General features: G+C 42.4%; 1 protein-coding gene across 1 annotated transcript; it reads right to left on the bottom strand.

The window, feature by feature from the left end:
- Positions 1 to 9854: 9854 nt before the first annotated feature.
- Positions 9855 to 15414, bottom strand: LOC143605762 (monodehydroascorbate reductase-like). Its single transcript, XM_077081755.1, has 9 exons — positions 15261 to 15414; positions 14155 to 14226; positions 13723 to 13774; positions 12730 to 12929; positions 12440 to 12659; positions 11677 to 11795; positions 11472 to 11597; positions 10871 to 11011; positions 9855 to 10295 (listed from the first exon to the last, which is right to left on the bottom strand). Exons 1-9 carry the CDS (start codon positions 15309 to 15311, stop codon positions 9972 to 9974), a joined length of 1305 nt encoding a protein of 434 aa, XP_076937870.1. The 5' UTR covers positions 15312 to 15414; the 3' UTR covers positions 9855 to 9971.
- Between the last annotated feature and the right edge of the window lie 1666 nt (positions 15415 to 17080).

Below are 17080 nucleotides of genomic sequence, written 5' to 3'. Positions count from 1 at the left end.
CTAGAGGACGCCAAGAAGAAGGCTACAGGAGCTCTTGGATCAGAAGGGTTGTGCTTGATCGCACTGAGCGTAAGCTTAAAGGCGTTGAGGAGGTTGCTGCAAAGGAGGTGTTGCTAGCCAACCTTAGCAAGAATGAGGCCGAACGCGGCCCGCAATCAAGCTCAAGCTACACTTCAGGAGGCTCTGTCCAATAAGGATTGGCTTCTACGAGAAGCGTTTGCCGCAGGTACGCATAGCTCCATTATTCTTTGCTTTTTGCTCTTTTTGCTTTTTATACTTAGAAAAGTTTTTTTTTTTTTTTGTAGGTTGTGTATCGGATTTTCGCGAACACATCCTATGATGATGCCATGAGCGCAGCCCTCAACGTTTCTCATGAGGATGGAGAGAAAGCTGGTTTCCTTACTTGGTCTAGGATTTGCAAAGAAAGGCATCTCGCCTTCCAATTTCCTCTACACGATGTTGATACTGAGGCTGCCTATGACCAAGCTGTGAACCAGTATGCTGCTTTCTCTCATCCGGTCGTGGAAAGGGTTAATGAAGTTGCTGCTGCTGATGACGGGCTAGCTGTTCTCAAAGCTTTCCTCGAACCGCCTCAGCCGACTGATGGTGCGGGTTCAAGTGGGTTTGGAGGAAGTGGTCCCGAAGCCTGAATCTTCAGTTGCCTCCAAGTTGTTAGGATAGATTTGCACTCTTTGTAGGCGGGGTAGATACTTTGCCATTTTGTAATGTTTGAACAGCTTTTATCATGAATATAAATGTTTTGTTACTGCCTTGCCTTGTAAACATTATATGATTTGCTCATGCATATTTTAGTTTAACTTAGCAATTTTCTAAGTGTTTTGAATAAGTTAACCTTTCGAACGCGTTTCAGATAATAGGTTAATATTCTATTTCCTCTATCATGATTGTGCGGGTAGGACCGTCACTTTCACTTAGTAGGATGACCAAACTTCATCTATATCTGACCTGCGTGAAGGTTTTCCTCATCTTCCCCTTAGAAATTTTTACGGTTTTTGTGTTTATGCGGGTTTGTGCCGCTTTCCACGCAACGAGTTACTTCCTCCCTCACTTATTTATGCGGTGAATACCGGCATATCAGTGTGGTCAGTTCATAAGTATAAAGGTAAGGCTATCAACATCAATGTGATAAGGAGAATCATTTCCATTAGAAGTGGCTCTAGGCCTGTTCGTTACAAGTTTGTTTTTGATCTACATGTAGCATCTGCGTAATTGAGCTCCATTCCATGTTCTTGAGATGGGGGTGCCATCGAGCCTTTCGAGCCGGTATGCGCCCTTTCCCAGAACTTCTTTAATAATGTATGGCCCTTCCCAGACCGGGGCCAGCTTTCCTAGGCACTCCTGGTTCGAAGCCTCGTTGTTACGCAGTATGTAGTCTCCGACATTGAAGTTGCACAGTTTCACCCGCGTATTGTAGTACTTTTGCATTTGTCGCTTGTAGTTCTCTTCACGCGCTGCGCTAAGTCTCTGCGCTCTTCGGTTAGCATAAGGTCTAACCGTCTTTCCGCATCATTGTCTTCTGGTTGAGTTATGACTCTTGGTGAGGGTAGACCAATCTCGATTGGAACCATGGCTTCAGTGCCATAGGTGAGGCTGAACGGGGTTTCACCCGTGCTTGCTTTTTTCCGCGTTCTGTTTGCCCAAAGGACATGTGGAACTTCGTCCACCCAGCGGATCTATGCTCCAAGAGTCTTTTCTTAATTCCGTAGACGATGCTCTTGTTTGCTCTTTCCACCTCACCATTAACCTGCGAGTGTGCCACTGAGGTAAAGGGTGTGGGTGATTTGAAGCTCTTTCAGCCACTTTCGTAGCTTCTGATCAGCAAAGTTGGTGCCGTTATCGCTCACCAAATTCTGTGGAAGTCCAAAACGACAAATAATAAATTCCCAAATAAATTTTTTGATATGTTTTGCAGTTGTTTGGGCTAGGGGTTTTGCTTCTATCCACTTGGTGAAGTAGTCGATGGCTACCACTAGGAACTGAACGTTCCCTGCTTGCTGTGGGAAATGGGCCTGTAACATCGATGGCCCACTTCTGGAATGGCCATAAAGAAGTGACTGGAACAAGTTCGTTCTTCGGGCGATGCGTGTTGGGGTGCGTAGAGCTGGCAGGACCTACATTTTCTGATGTAGGCCAGCGCATCCTTGTGCATCCCCGACCAAAGTATCCTGCGTTGTTTAGCTTAGCTACAACTGCGCGTGGACCTGCGTGTACTCCACAGATGCCTTCGTGTACTTCCCTTAGGAGGTAGTCGGCATCTTGGTCGTCAACGCATCTGAGGAGTGGGCCAAGAAAATTACGCCTGTAAAGTATGTCATCAACAAGTTGATAGTTCAGTGATTTACAGCGTATCTTTCTTGCCTGTGTCTTTGACTCTGGTAATACACCCGTCGCAAGGTAATTTATGATTGGCGCATCCATGTTTCCGTGCCGGTTTGGATGACACAAATTTCCTTGTGCGGGACTGATGGTGCTCCAAGAAGTTCAACGCGGATGTCCCTTTCCCAAGTGGGTGAAGGCTAACGATGCAAGCTTGCTTAACGCATCCGCAGATTTGTTTTCGTTTCGCTTGATGTGCACAACTTTGTAATCGTTGAAATCGCGCATAAGGGTTTTTGCTTGTGCGAGGTACAGGGCCATTGTGTCGTTCACGGCCGTGTACATCCCATTTATCTGGTTGGCTACTAGCATGGAATCCACGTGGGCTTCCATGTTTTACACCCCCATCTTACGCGCAATTCTTAATCCGGCCAAGAATGCTTCGTACTCCGCTTCGTTATTCGTACTTGGGAAATCCAGCCGAATAGCGTAAGTGTACTCTTGGCCTGCTGGGTCAGTTAGTTTCAACCCTGCGCCTGAACCTTCGTTGTTGGCTGCTCCATCAGTATAGAATCGCCAGACATCGTTAATGTCTTGTGATGGAGAGGGTTGAGCCTCTTCCTGGCACTCTTTTTCCCGCGAAGCGGGGACTTCTGCAATAAAGTCGGCCAAGACCTGGCCTTTTATGGCTGGTCTTGGCTTGTACTTTATCGCGTATTCTCCCAACTCAATTGCCCATTTGGCTAGGCACCCTGACAACTCGGGTTTGCCAAGAACGTTTGCAAGTTTGAAGTTGGTGAGAATTGGTGATTGGGTGGCCTTGGAAATATCGTCTTAGCCTGCGTGAAGCCTGTACAAGCGCTAAGACAAACTTTTCCAGGGTGGAGTACCTGGTTTCCACGTCTGTTAAGACGCGGCTTACATAGTAGATGGGTATCTTGATGCCCTTTAGTTCTACTAGTAGGACTGCCCCGGTTGCTCTGTCTGTGGCGGAGAGGTAGAGAATTAATTCCTCCCCCACTTCTGGTGCTATGAGTGTTGGGAGTTCGACCAAGCGTGACCGAATCTCTTGAAAAGCTGCTTCTGCTTCTGGTGTCCAGCGGAAGTGCGTTTTCTTCAAACAATTTCTCAATGTTGACACGAATGGGAACGACCTATCCGCATGGTTTGCCAAAAAGCGGTTTAAGTGCGACTAGTCGTCCATTCAGTATCTGAGCCTGTTTGATGGTAGTAGGTGATTCCATTTTCATAATGGCTTCAACCTTTTCTGGGTTTGCTCTGAAGCCATCTTTGGTAACGATGACTCCTAAGAACTTCCCATCTTCCATCCCAAAGGAACACTTATTCGGGTTGAGCTTCATGTTTATCTTTCTGAGCGTGTTGAAAGTTTCTTCGATGTCTTTCAACATCACCTCTGGCTCGAGGCTTTTGATGACCAAGTCATCCATGTAAACCTCCAAGTTCCTCCCGATTTGGGCATGAAACTCTTTGTCCATCAGGCGTTGGTATGTGGATCCGGCATTCTTTAGTCCGAATGGCATCATTTGGTAACAAAATGTGCCATCGGGCGTCCGAAATGCGGTTTTATCCTGATCGTCAACAGCCATGTGGATTTGATGGTACCCTTTATACGCATCAAGGAAGCATTTAAGGTGAAACGGTGCTAATGAATCTACCTTAAGGTCAATTTCGGGTAACGGGTAACAATCCTTGGGGCATGCTTTGTTTAGGTCTTTAAAATCTATGCACATGCGCCATTGTTTGTTGGATTTTGGTACCATGACGGGATTTGCAACCCATGTTTGATATTTACTAACGCGTACGATGCCTGCGTCAAGGAGTTCCTTGACTTGGGTTCTACACGCGTTAGCCTGCTCAGCACCCATTACGCGACGCTTTTGTATGACCGGCGCAAATGCCGGGTCACACTTGAGCTTATGCTCAGCCTTGCTTCGAGGTACACCAGTCATGTCAGCTGGTGTCCACGCGAAGATGTCGGCATTTTTTTGCAACAGGCGTTTGAGTAAGGTGCGTGTGGGATTAGTGATCGTTGGGCCAATAGTAACAGCCTGGTCAGGGTATTTGCCATTGAAGGCCCATTCTTCTGGCTCAGAGGTGGTTGGTTTAGCCATTTTTGGTTTGGGTTTAGATGAGACAGATGCGATGCATACCTGGGGAATGCCCGTGATCATAGCAACGCCCTCGGCTGTTGGCCATCCCATCATCCCATGGACCGAAGACACCACGACATTAAATCTTGTCATCCCATCTCTCCCGAAGAGAATGTCGTATGTGTGGTGTGGCTTCCTCATTACAACGAAGTCCACGTCTTCTGTGCGGGAGTACTTCCCGTCCGTGAGAGTGACGGGGAAAGATAGGATTCCCAAGGGGGTGTTTGTGCTGCCGTCAAACCCTTCCATCGAGGCGTAAACTGTTTCTAGGCGTTCTTTGTCTTCGTCGTCTAGCTTGTCGAAGAACTGCCTTTACATGACCGTTGATGAAGCGCCATTATCAGCAAGGGTGCGGGAGGTGATGTAGTGCCCCAGCTGGCTTTTGATGACTATGGGGCCTTCTTTGTTAGGCACCCCTAGCACACGCGGGAAGCGCACTTCTGCTTCCTTCCACGCACTTGGCTCTGTTGTTCGTCGTTTTCTTTCTCTGATATTGCCGTGAACCATGTGAATGCTGATGTCGACGGGCTTCCGTCCATTGCCCTTGTACCGATTGTCTTTCCTCCCTCCGTTTCTGATTGACGCCACGAGGTGCGTGAGTTTCCCATCTTTGACGAATGTTTCGAGGACATCCTTCAAGGATGTGCATTCTTCAGTGGTGTGGCCTTTTGTCCCGTGGAAGTCACAGGATTTGCTCTGATCAGCGTTATGACGCTGTCGGATTATTGGAGCCTTTGGCCATGGGAGTTTCTCGGTGGCAAATATCTCGGTGACACTTTTTGTGAGTGGCGTCCATCTGGGATTCCGGTTCGACGACTGCATGTTGTCCCTTCCGCCTAAGAGAGGGCGAGAGCTGGATGAGGTGTCAAAGTTAACCCTTGACTGTCAAATACCAAGCTTCCTCTTTTTGTTATGTCGGGCGGTACGGACGTTATTTTCTCTTGTTCTCTACGTGTAGAGGTTTGTGCTCTGGGGAAGATTTCTACCCAGTTGCTTCTCCGTTTCGGCAAAGCGTTTAGCTGCCGTCATGATGGCATCCCACGTGGATGGCATGCCGTCTTTACCTGTCAACGTGCGGATGAGCTCTGGGTACTCAGCGCCCTGGATGAAAGCGGCGCGAACAAGATCTTCGCTAATGGTGCCCAGACTTAGCTTCTTTGAGTTGAAGCGAATGATGAAGTCTAGCAAAGATTCGTCTTCCTCTCGGATGCAGTTGAGGATCGTCCACTGCTCTTCAGTATATTTTCTTTGTTGACTGAAGTGCTGGCTGAACTTGTGCTGGAAGTCTGCCCAATCGTAGATGTGGTGGACAGGTAGACGATCAAACCACGCTCTGGCTGCCCCGACGAGCGTCATTTGGAACATGTAACACCATGTGGGTTCCATCCAATTACTGACGGTTGCCCCCGCTATAAATCTGTTCATGTGATCGTCCGGGTCAGATATGCCATCGTAAGTGCCTATGTTGGACATCTGTTTGGCACTCTTTGGAGCGATTGCTTCCGCAATGTCCCTTGCAAATTTGGACATTCCCACATTCGCAACAGTTGGTCTGAAAGTTTTGGAGAAGTCACGTGGGTTACCCCGTGTTCTTTGGTTCGAAGGTTTCTTCGAAATTTCTTCTCGAGTGGAAGTCTGTTTCTTTACGCTTCCCTTTCTCCTTATGACGTGGGTTTGCGTCACTGTCAGATTCTTCCCAATCTTCATCCACACACTCGCAATCATTGCTCATGTTGAGCTGTTGTCGAGTGCTTCCGAATTGGTCATTGGCCTATTGGAGTGAACGTAAACGTTCGTCCAACTCGGCTTGGAATTCTTTCTGATGTGCTTCCGCCCAAGCTTTAACTTGTTCTGGTGTTTGTCGGGGAAGTCTCGTCTGTTGTCTCCCCAACTGGGTATCAATGAGTCCCAGGAGAGGATTGTTTACTGCACTTGCCCCGGCTTGGGTAACCGGGGTAGTGTTCGTAACAATCGTGTATTCACCGGTGTTCCCCCCCAGTAGCTGGGGTTGTGGCTTTTTTTGATCTTGAAAGCCCTGACTGGCGGAGATGGACCCGATGAAACTGGCCTCTTCACGCCAGTTACCTTCGCAACGCTTGGCGGCTCGGAAGTGACAGTCGTCTCAACCTCTGAGACAATGGTCTCGTCACCACCACCAAGGTTCCCCGCCGCCTGCTCACTTTCAGTCTCGGAATCAGACTGATTCCCCAGGTCAACGAAGGTAGCAACCTTCGTTTTGCCCTTCACGCCAGCCGCCTTCTTTTTCCTCACAATAAAAGGCCCATCTGCGGATCCCTCATCAAAAGATGACAAGATCAGAGGAATTCCAGCAGAAGTTTGAGCATGAAGAGGATGAGGATTAAAGAACTCCTTACATGGCCGAGTGGCGCTTAAAAATGTCATGGCCTGGTGGGTAGACCTCTACGAACCTATCCGCAGTCCTCTCCAAAATGGGCAACTCGTTCTCATCAAGATCACGAATACCCAACCGCGCTGGACCACCAGTCTCCCGCGGGTGCAAGAGCGACTGTAAGTTGTTCCCTTCTTAAATAAAAACGATAAAAATGTTAGAAGGAAAACCCTAAACCAACACAAAAGACGGGGCGTACCAAAAGGAAGATAGTTCAAACCGTATTCAAGAACGATGGGTATTTGCGGCGTCCCAGACCCGGCGTCCTTCCACACGCGACTCATCCCAAGCATGACCATCCCAGACTCCGCGAAGCGATATACAGGAGTCTGAATCTGGGAAATCTTGATGAACCATTCCGTCTCCTGGTAATTGGAAACCGGAAGGTTAGGGAGTGCCCTCCCATTCTTGAACGTCATCGCGATGGGAACGACACGAACGGAAATGAAGAAAAACTCGCGCTTCCAAGAACGAAGACTACGCTCGGTAGCACGGATCTTCAAACCCTTGATCCGAGTGACAAGAGTATACCAACCCTGGACGCACCTCCAGGTATAGAAGGTCATCAGGCGGTCGACTTGAGGCTCGATATCCAAAATACGGCACACCCGTTCAAAATGGCGAACTTTAGCAATTCCCATTGGATGCACCTCCGTCAAATGAACACCGTGTTTCTTCAAAACACGGTATACGAACTTCGTTAATGGGAATCTTAGATTCCCATATATGAAGAACGAAGCGTAAACCCCTATCTTGCCCTTAGGGGCATTGTACACCGTCTGGTTGGTCTCCGGAAACTCCGGCTCATAGGGCTCCAACATGAATTTCTTGACGATGTAATGGTATACATCGACAGAAAGAGTACACTGACACTCGCCAGCAGTACTCTTATCGTCCTTATCGGAAGTGGACGTCGGGTTCTCGGGGTAAACGTCGGACTCCTCGACGTTAACCTCTGGGTCATGAGAAGAAGACATGTTTTTAATGTTGAGGAAAGAAAGCGGTTTCAGGAGAATGCTCGCCGGAAAAGATGAGTATTCGCCGGAAATCGCTTAAAGGGAAAAGGAGAGTGAAGTGAAGATAATGGATGAAATACACCCTCTCCCCCTTATATACTTATCGCAATGAATGCGATGAATTTAATGCGGATGAGAGAGAAAACGCAGGCGCAATGACACGGCGACACGTGTGGATAAAGCAAGCTGGCAACAGGTGTCGGAATGGCGCGTGTCATGAAACTCGCGCCCACGCGCCTGAAAAAGCGTCCTGATTGACCACATGTTGTCACATCGTCATAACTTCCTGCACATCCTGAAACCGTCAGAAGACGCCAAGTTCCCTTCAACCGTTTGGACTGTCCTTATCCTTTCACCAACTCTCCGAATTTCAAAAAGATTCAAAAATAAGAGAAAATATACCCCCTTACCTTGGAAAGCAAGAAACCATAAGACAAGTGCGGGTACAGTGTAAAGGCGAAACCCTTCACACACTTAGCACTTGCAGGGAATTGAAACCAAGAAGATCGATCTTATGGGCCATGCTTGCGGAAAGAGAAATAACACCCCCGCATGGCGGGAACGTTGAGAACTAGATTGTTTGAAGCTTCAAGATGGAATTGGTTGTTTAACATAACTGATCATTATGTCTAAAACTACCAAAACCTCGTGGAGAATCTACACAAGTGAAACTCAACGCTCCCGACTTGCGAAGAGGTTACACATCTACCCGCATCATACCCAAAGATCAGGCAGAAAAGTCGGGAATTTTCTGCAAGGACATTAGGAAAACCGCGAACCTTAAAAAACGAAAACCCCTCTTTAAAGCCCCTTGCTTAAAGTCCAAAAGTTCCCCTTACTTATTAACAATTCATGAGAAGAACAATGGACTGGGGGGACTTGAAGAGGTAGGTCCCCGCAAAGCCCAGTTGGACCCGCAAGAATCACCTTGAAGAGGTACATCTGCACAAAAGACCAACTGGATCCGCAGGACCCACCATGCTCAGAGAGATGAAGACCTTACACGCAGTAAGCCAGCTGTTCCCGCAGGAAAGCCTCCCTTGGTACAGTACCCTGCCTGTCCCCGCAGCTGTGGGTACAAGCCAAGAAGGAAGGCTACCCGCACTAATAGTAAGGCTACACGCATAAGGCACTAACTCTTATACTTCAGCAATGTCACCTGGGGAAGGAATGAGCAGGGCGGGAGCCAGTCCGTACGCTTCTAAAAGATCTTTTGTACTATACCTACCAAGGTATGGACAAATAGACAAGATCTGACAAAAGCAACCCATGAACCAATCACAGGGTGACAGCTCACGGACAATAGTACGAGGAGGAGCACGCTCAAGTACAAAATGTCACTATCAGCCGCTGCCTACCCACCAACTCCCATCGTGGCACGAACGTAGCCCATAGTTGGTGGAAAAGGAATATTATATACAGCTGGCCGTACCTGCTTGGAAACCTACCTTCGGCTATAAATACTCCAACACCTTAGAACGGTATCAGCATCTTCTCTCTAGCTATTTCTCTCTATATACACTTATATTCAAAGCAACTTAGTCTGATTCTCACGCCGGAGGGTGGTCACAAGGAGGAACCCCCTTTCTCAGTGACGAGCTTACGGTGTTTGTTTTGCAGGTTGAGAAGAATAACCATCTTTGCCGGACCTAACCCTCGTGGGAAACATTTACTTTACCCTAAGATTATCCTTAATCTGTCGGGGTCACTTAGTGTTTCTTCACAAACCAACCTGGTCAAGAACCCGAACTGGTTTTGACTTTTTGTTGACCAACCCATGCGGCTTTTGACTTTGGAACTGGTTTGTGTACCTCTATGTATCAATGATTATTCAAGACATGCAAGATAAACCACCAACATAAATTAATATTAACACGTGAGACCATTTTTTTCAAAATATTTTTATGGTAAGAAAATACAACCAAATGAAGATACAAATGCAATCTGACAAAACACACTAAAGCAATCACAAATGCTGAAACACGTTATTCATCATCATGTTTATAGTCTAATAAAAGCAAATGAATGGAAACCCTCTCAAATCTTACTAGCAAACTCAAGACCCTCCTTGGCAAGAGCGTCCAAGCTGGACGCAGCGGGTTGGGCTTTGGCAACTTTGGCTATGGCTTGGTTCTCTTCGGGGGCACCACCTTCCAAAAACGCACCAACCACCTTGCCATCCTTGATCCAGTATGACCCGAACTTGGCTTTTGCTGATGCTGGATCATGGTCACCAAAGATAACAGCATCACCAACATTGTCCCCATAAAACTGCCATGATAGATCAAATGAACGCGAGTAGAAGAATGGAAGATAATCATATACTCCTATTTCCTTCCCTTGCTCACTTGCAAAAATCGTCTGCATAAATCCGTACGTGTTAGCAATTTATTTAATAACTTTATAGCTTGTTCTGCAGGCTTCAATATGGTTGATCTTTAAACAAACCGAGCTTAGCGAATCGAACGTTAGGTGAACAGAACGTGAACTGTTCAGTAGGAAGTTTGTTTATTTAATTAATGAACGAACATGAATAAAAAAGTTTTTTCATTTAGTTAAAAGAGCAAACATGAACAATTGTCTAATTCATGAACGTTCATTTATGTTCGTTAGTTAATGTATTATTTTAAATTTTTCTGGCCCGTTACAATTTAGTCAAGTTATATGACCTTTTAGACCTTAACTAGTTTTAGCTCAGTTATATTCATTCATCTATGTTCAGTTATGTTCGTTCGTATATGATCTTGAACTTTATATGGTTAAGCGTTAACCAACAAACATGAAAATGATATTAACGAACAAACACGAACAAGAACACCCTGTTCGTTTAACTATTCGTGTTTGATCGTTTGTTTAGTTTAAGATAAATGAACAAACACGAACATGCTCTGTTTGTGTTTGTTTGGTTCGTTTACAACCCTAGGTTTATTAATTACCTTCACAGCTTGTTCTGCAGATTTGCGGGAATGGTCAACATGTTCAACTCTTCTAATGTCACCATACAATTTCATTGGGAAAGTAGCAACATCGCCAACCGCATATACATCAGGAACGCTAGTTTTGAAAAATGCATCTGTCTGTAATGAAAAACATAATGACAAATAAAATTGTTTATACTAGCAAACGTTCCTAGTCCTCTTAAGTCAGTGGTCACGTCAAGTTCCAATTTTGACAGTTTTCATGTCAAACAGTGAGCCAAACAATTAGTAATGGTTATTCATTAACGAAAACTGAAACCAAACCGTTGAAAGTTCAAAACAATTAGCAAATAATAATAATTCACTTGATTGTTTAAATAAGATAATACAAATTAATAAATATATTTAACATGAAATACTCGAATAAAATAAAATATTGGTAAATCCTACGGTCTAGTACGGTTTTATATGACCAGTTTTTGGTATAAACCTTCCTTTCTTGAACGGAAAGATCAAATATACTACGAGGACTTTAACGTGTTTCCTTTTAAGCTAATATTTATTTACGTTACCAGTTTGACATGTTCGAGATAAAACATAACCCAAATTGACCATATACCTTAATTCCACCTTTGTCCTCTTCAACTTGTCCTTTGAATAGATTTGTAAGGGGCCTAGCACCAACACCAACTACCACAATATCTGCTTCTAGCACTCTTCCATCCTTAAGTTTCACTTCTTTTACCTGAAAGTTGCAACTGCAGTTATTACCGATACCAAACAAAATAAACATCTAAATAAAATTTAGTTTAATTAGAACAAACCTCTCCATTGTCATTCTTGGTAAAACCAGACGCCACCGTACCCTTAATGATACCTACTCCCTTTTTCTCATAATATCCCTCGTAGAAAGCAGCAATATCAGCAGTGAATAGACGAGGCACTGTTACAAACATAACATGAATCAGCAAAAGAAACTTCTAAGGTAGTTTTAATTCCTATATTAAATATGGGTTCATTCTGGATTATATTGTAAGTGCACTATCATGAAATTCAGCTTGCCCAAAGTGTGTTTTTAAAGCATACATGCATTATCCTGAACTATACTAAAAGAAAGAAATTACTGTACTTTTGTAACCATCTTTAACCAGACAAGTATTTGGAAAAAAAAACGAAAAGAAAACAAAATTGTTTCCAGGTCAAGCTGATGAAGGCGTTAACCTTAGATGTAAAAGGGGCTTAACCAAGATGTATAAGAGGTGATCTGAAAAAAAGATTTATACAGTAGTTTAATGTTTTTAGTTATGGGGAGTTAAAGATAGAGTTTAGCATTTGCTCAGTAATTGTTTTGAATATTATTAGTTATTAAAGTTGAAGTAGTAAACAGGTTCGGTTCATATTAATATTGGAAATAGTCATAAGAGTTTGCACAAAATATCGGTGTATTTTCATGTTTAATATACGTTTTTAGGCCAACATGTAACTCATACTGACATGTTAAAAACAATTATAGACGGTTACGATGCGTTAATTACATTGCCATATAATGTAGAAAAAGAAATTAAGCAAAGAACTGTGTGGACTTACTGCACCATGGTTCTGGATAAACCATTTTAACATCATGGTTGTTAATTTTCAAAACCGCACTTAGCTCAAGACCAATGTAACCTCCCCCAACAACAACAGCCTTCCCGTTCTTCTTTGCTTTGATAGCTTCAACAAGTTGATCAGCATCATCAATCTCTCTCAAGTAAAGGATGTTTTTTGCATCAGCCCCTTCAACTTTAAAGTCTGTCAGTTTAAGTACCTGAAAGTAGATTCACCGTTATTGATATTATTATTCAAAAAGAACAGATGGCTACATTTTGGGGGCTTACTGTGGAACCAGTGGCAATGATTAGAGTTTTATATTTGAAGGTGTCACCAGCTGCACTAGTGAGAGATTTTGAAGCAAGATCCGCCTTTACTATCTCCGTTTTAAGGATCAACTCTATTCCTTTCTCTGTGTACCACTCAGGTAACAGTCTCTCTCCTCCGCTTCCAACACAAACATGAAAACCGGGAAGTCTAGCAGCTCCTGAAGAATAATAATGATTCAAGAAAAAAATTAGTTAGAAAACCACAATGTTCATAATAGAATTATAATCAGAACTTAAGTTGAAGCTATAACAAGTTCGTTCAGTTTCAAGATGGTGCTGAAGAGTTGTGATTAGAAAAGAATTTGAAAACTTCTTACCATCCAATTGGGCATGTAAACAAACTGGACGTTCAGCCCGGCGGAAAGTTTGTTTATGATTGTGTATTTAGTAAACGAACGAACATGAACATGTTCTTTTGTTCACTTTGTTAAACAAACAAAACTAAGGAAGCCTCTTTGTTCATTTATGTTTGTCAACGTTCGTTTGCGTTGGTTCATTTTAACTCGTTAATGATTGTTTGTTTACGTAATTTATGTTTATTAATTTACGTTTGTTTAAGTTCATTCTTTTACGTTCGTTAATATCCCCACTTAATTTTTTAGGCCCATTACAGTTTAGTATAGTTTTAATAATTTTTTAAGGTCCAACAAATTTGTCACAATTACTTTTCATTATTTAGCTCAGCTATTTTGTTTTTGTATGTTCGGTTATGTTCCTTTGTTTACGTTTGTGAAGCATCATATACCCTTATTACGAACGGACATAAGCACGCCCATTTTCTAACAAACAAACACAAACAAGAAACCTCCATTCGTTTAATTGTTCGTGTTCGTTCGTTTGTTCAGTTTAAGTTAAATGAACAAACACAAACATGCTCCGTTAGTGTTCGTCCAGTTATTTTACAGGTTTAGTCCCAAAGATCAAAATTAGCTATAAACAAAACTTGCTTACCTTCAGGAAACAAATATGCCTTGCTTAGTGCAGGGCGTTCATAAGGAGCCACCTACAAGATTCAAACAGACTAAGATTAGTAAAATTAAATAAATAACTCAGGTTCTTCACAATAAACTTATAGTTGCATGAAAAAGAGGAAAAAATAAATCTTATAGTTAGAATAGAAGTGAAATATGTGCTTTTTAAGTAATCTATTCAATTGGACATCTTTGCAAAATAGAAGCTACTACAATTAATTTGGATCGTCCAAAATATTTAAAACCATAACAAGGTAGGCAATAAGGCAAATATGGTGGCATGCATCTTATACAGTATTCAACATATTAGCATGCGTAATATAGATAAGTATTCTTGTTTTTTAATAAATATTCAACCACACCAATTTGAAGAGATTATATAAGAAAGAGAGACAAAAAGTGATGAGCTTACCGCCTCCTTAGAAATGATTGCAAGCTCGCCTGGTTTGACTCCTTGCTTTGCAAACTCCCTGGCAGCATAACCCTGCAAATCCAGAATGAGTTAGTTATCTATAAGAACAAACTGTAGAGCTGGCAATAAACATACTACTGTATATAGTTAGATTATCAAGGTGAAGTTCATATTCCAAAGGCTTAATGAAAACAAATCATTTTCACAATGCACAGACACACAAAAGCCTTTGATTGCCGGTTTTCAGCTTACTTCTCCAAACTAATACTTAACAAGCGCAGGCGCGTTTTTCAGTCATAGTGTTGTAAAGTAAGAACTAGAGTGATAAGTCACTTTATGTTTACAGCTAACAGCTAAAAATTGTTTATTATGTAAGAGTTTAAATATATGAAGTGCTGAATTGAGATAAATATCATTCCCTAACACAACAATAATAATATGAATTTGTAAATTCTGTCCGTCCTATCTTGCTTGTTGCCCGTTTGTCTGCCATTTATTGTAATCGTTTTATAGTAAATTATGATTTAAGTATAATAAACCAAACTAACAGTAAAAAAAAATAAAAAACATAATTTTCATCAGATCTCTCTCTATATAACAGAATTCATCTGAGACTCACAAACACATCATCATATCATCATCATCGTACTCAGTATATCCCACCAATAGCAATGCTATGGTAGGGTCTGAGGAGGGTAAGATGTAGACAGCCTTACCTCTATCCCATAGGAATAGAGAGGCTGCTTCCGGTGAGACCCCCGGCTCGATAGTAGTTTTGAATCAAGCCTTGGACATAAGACACATAACACTCAATCATCGGGACACCGGCTGATTGGTGCATGTGCCCTTGTCTTTCGGCTATCAACGCCACCACATGATGCCTGATTAACATTCCGCCACTTTTAACGTTATTTTCACGTGATTAGTAAAATAACGTCAAAATTAGTGCAATTTTACTTTTGCCCACCCAAGGGTTCACACATATATACATTATATGTGCGCACCGGAAGCAGGGCGTGAGACTCACAAACACAATATAATATAATCAATCAATCAATTAATCAATAGTAAGGTAGACTGATCGGGAAATGAAACGAAACACTCACGGCTGAGACACCGCCGCCGAGGATGACGTATTTGTAAGACTTTTCTGCCATTGATTTGAATGAATGAAATTGGGATTGATTGGTTAGATCGGTCTCTGTGCCTGTGTATTATAAACAAAAGCTGAGATGGGAATGTCAAACGAGGAGGCGACACGTGGTCGACGATCAGCCGAGTTGTTTATTCGCGACCGTAGGATCGCCACGATACGACTTTAATGTTATTTTATTATTTTATTTGTTTAGTATATATATATTTATGGTAGAAGAATAAAATGATTAGCTTCCGTTCACACTTTGAACGTTGGTTGGTCTGGGTGGTTTTGGTGGAGTTAGGGAATCACTAAGGCTAAGGGGTGTGGGGGGCTCTAATGGGGTCTCAAGTGGGGGATACAGTCAATAATATTATGACGTGTGGCAGAGAGAGAAACTGGATAAGGGGTGTGTTGGAGCCCCCGTTGGAGCCCCTGGCCCTGGTGTGGAGGGGCTCCAGCAGGGGCTCCAGCGAATTTTTTTTTTTTTATTTTTTTATAAATATATTCAAACAACGTATTATTAAAAAAACCTATAAATTATTAAAAAAACACACATTTTTTTTAAAATTCAAATTACAAAAAAAAAACATACTAAAAATTAAACAAACAATAATACTTAATAATAACACTAATCTAATACAAGATCATCGAGTACGACGACATTTTTTTTAAAAAAAAAGTTGGGAAGATGGGTTGATTTTGGGTTTTATTTTGAAGTTGTGGTGATTGATATGGGTGAAATGAGGTATTTTATAGATGAAATGGGGTATTATTTAGGGAAAAAATATTTTTTTTTTTAATTTAATCCCTTCCCAACGGCTCTTTTTACCTTCCCAACGTCCATTTTCTCTCTCTTCTCCCGCGACCAGCCTCACGCCTGCCTGGCTTTCTGCGCTCGCGCCCCGCTCGCGCCCCTGCTCGCGCCCCGGTGGTGTGGGGTTAGCGCCCCGGGGCGCGAGCGGAGGGGCTCTAGCGCCCCGGTTAGCGGCCCACACCCCTCAGCCTAACGCTCTGTTTGTCTTTTTAAAGTACGGGAAGAAAATGAAAATTAAAGATATCTTTTTAAGTGTTTTTTTAGGATGGAAAGGAAAGAAGTAGGAGGATTTAGAAGAGATTAAATTGATGTTTTTTTCTAATAAGTTATTTTTTTAAAAATAGAATGATTACTAAGGATAAGTTTTTTCCTAATAAGTTATCCTTTTATTTTCTTCAATTTCCTTCCAACTTAAAAACACACCTATTAAAAAAAAATTTATTTTCCTTCCCTTTCTTATCCTTCTCTCTCCTTTCCTTTTATTTTCTTGGTTAAAAAACTCATGAACAAGTGTGTAACAAACCGAAAAAACTAATTCGAAATCGAAAAAATCGAACCGAAAAAAAACCGACGGTTCAGTTTTATGTTTTTGTAAAAAACTTTGTTTGCCCCTATTTATATTTTAATATTTGCTGAATTGGTTATGAGTACTATAGAGAGAAAACTTTAATGATAAAGGTATAAAAAAATATAATTTAATGGAACAGTATAGTGAAATGTATTATTTTTAGTGTAATTAAAGAGATGGGGTGGGGGATGGGCTGGGAATGCTCTAAGGGGTACACAACTTTCAATATCATTCCCCTCATTTATCACAACAGTTTTACCCCCTTCATTCAACATTACCCTTCAACCAAGGAAATAATCATTCCCTATCATCATCCACCATTCCATTATATAATAATAAAAAGAATTGAAAAAAATATAAAAAAATGGATTGGTTACCCTCAAATGAGGGGATCACTGAGCATACT

This window comes from Bidens hawaiensis, unplaced genomic scaffold (assembly GCF_021521415.1).
Source record: "Bidens hawaiensis isolate Kalapana, Puna unplaced genomic scaffold, B.hawaiensis_p1.1 tig00071248_1, whole genome shotgun sequence".
Taxonomy (NCBI): domain Eukaryota; kingdom Viridiplantae; phylum Streptophyta; class Magnoliopsida; order Asterales; family Asteraceae; genus Bidens; species Bidens hawaiensis.
The sequence above is the reverse complement of the archived record's forward strand: the minus strand, read 5'-3'. Positions and strand labels throughout refer to the sequence as shown.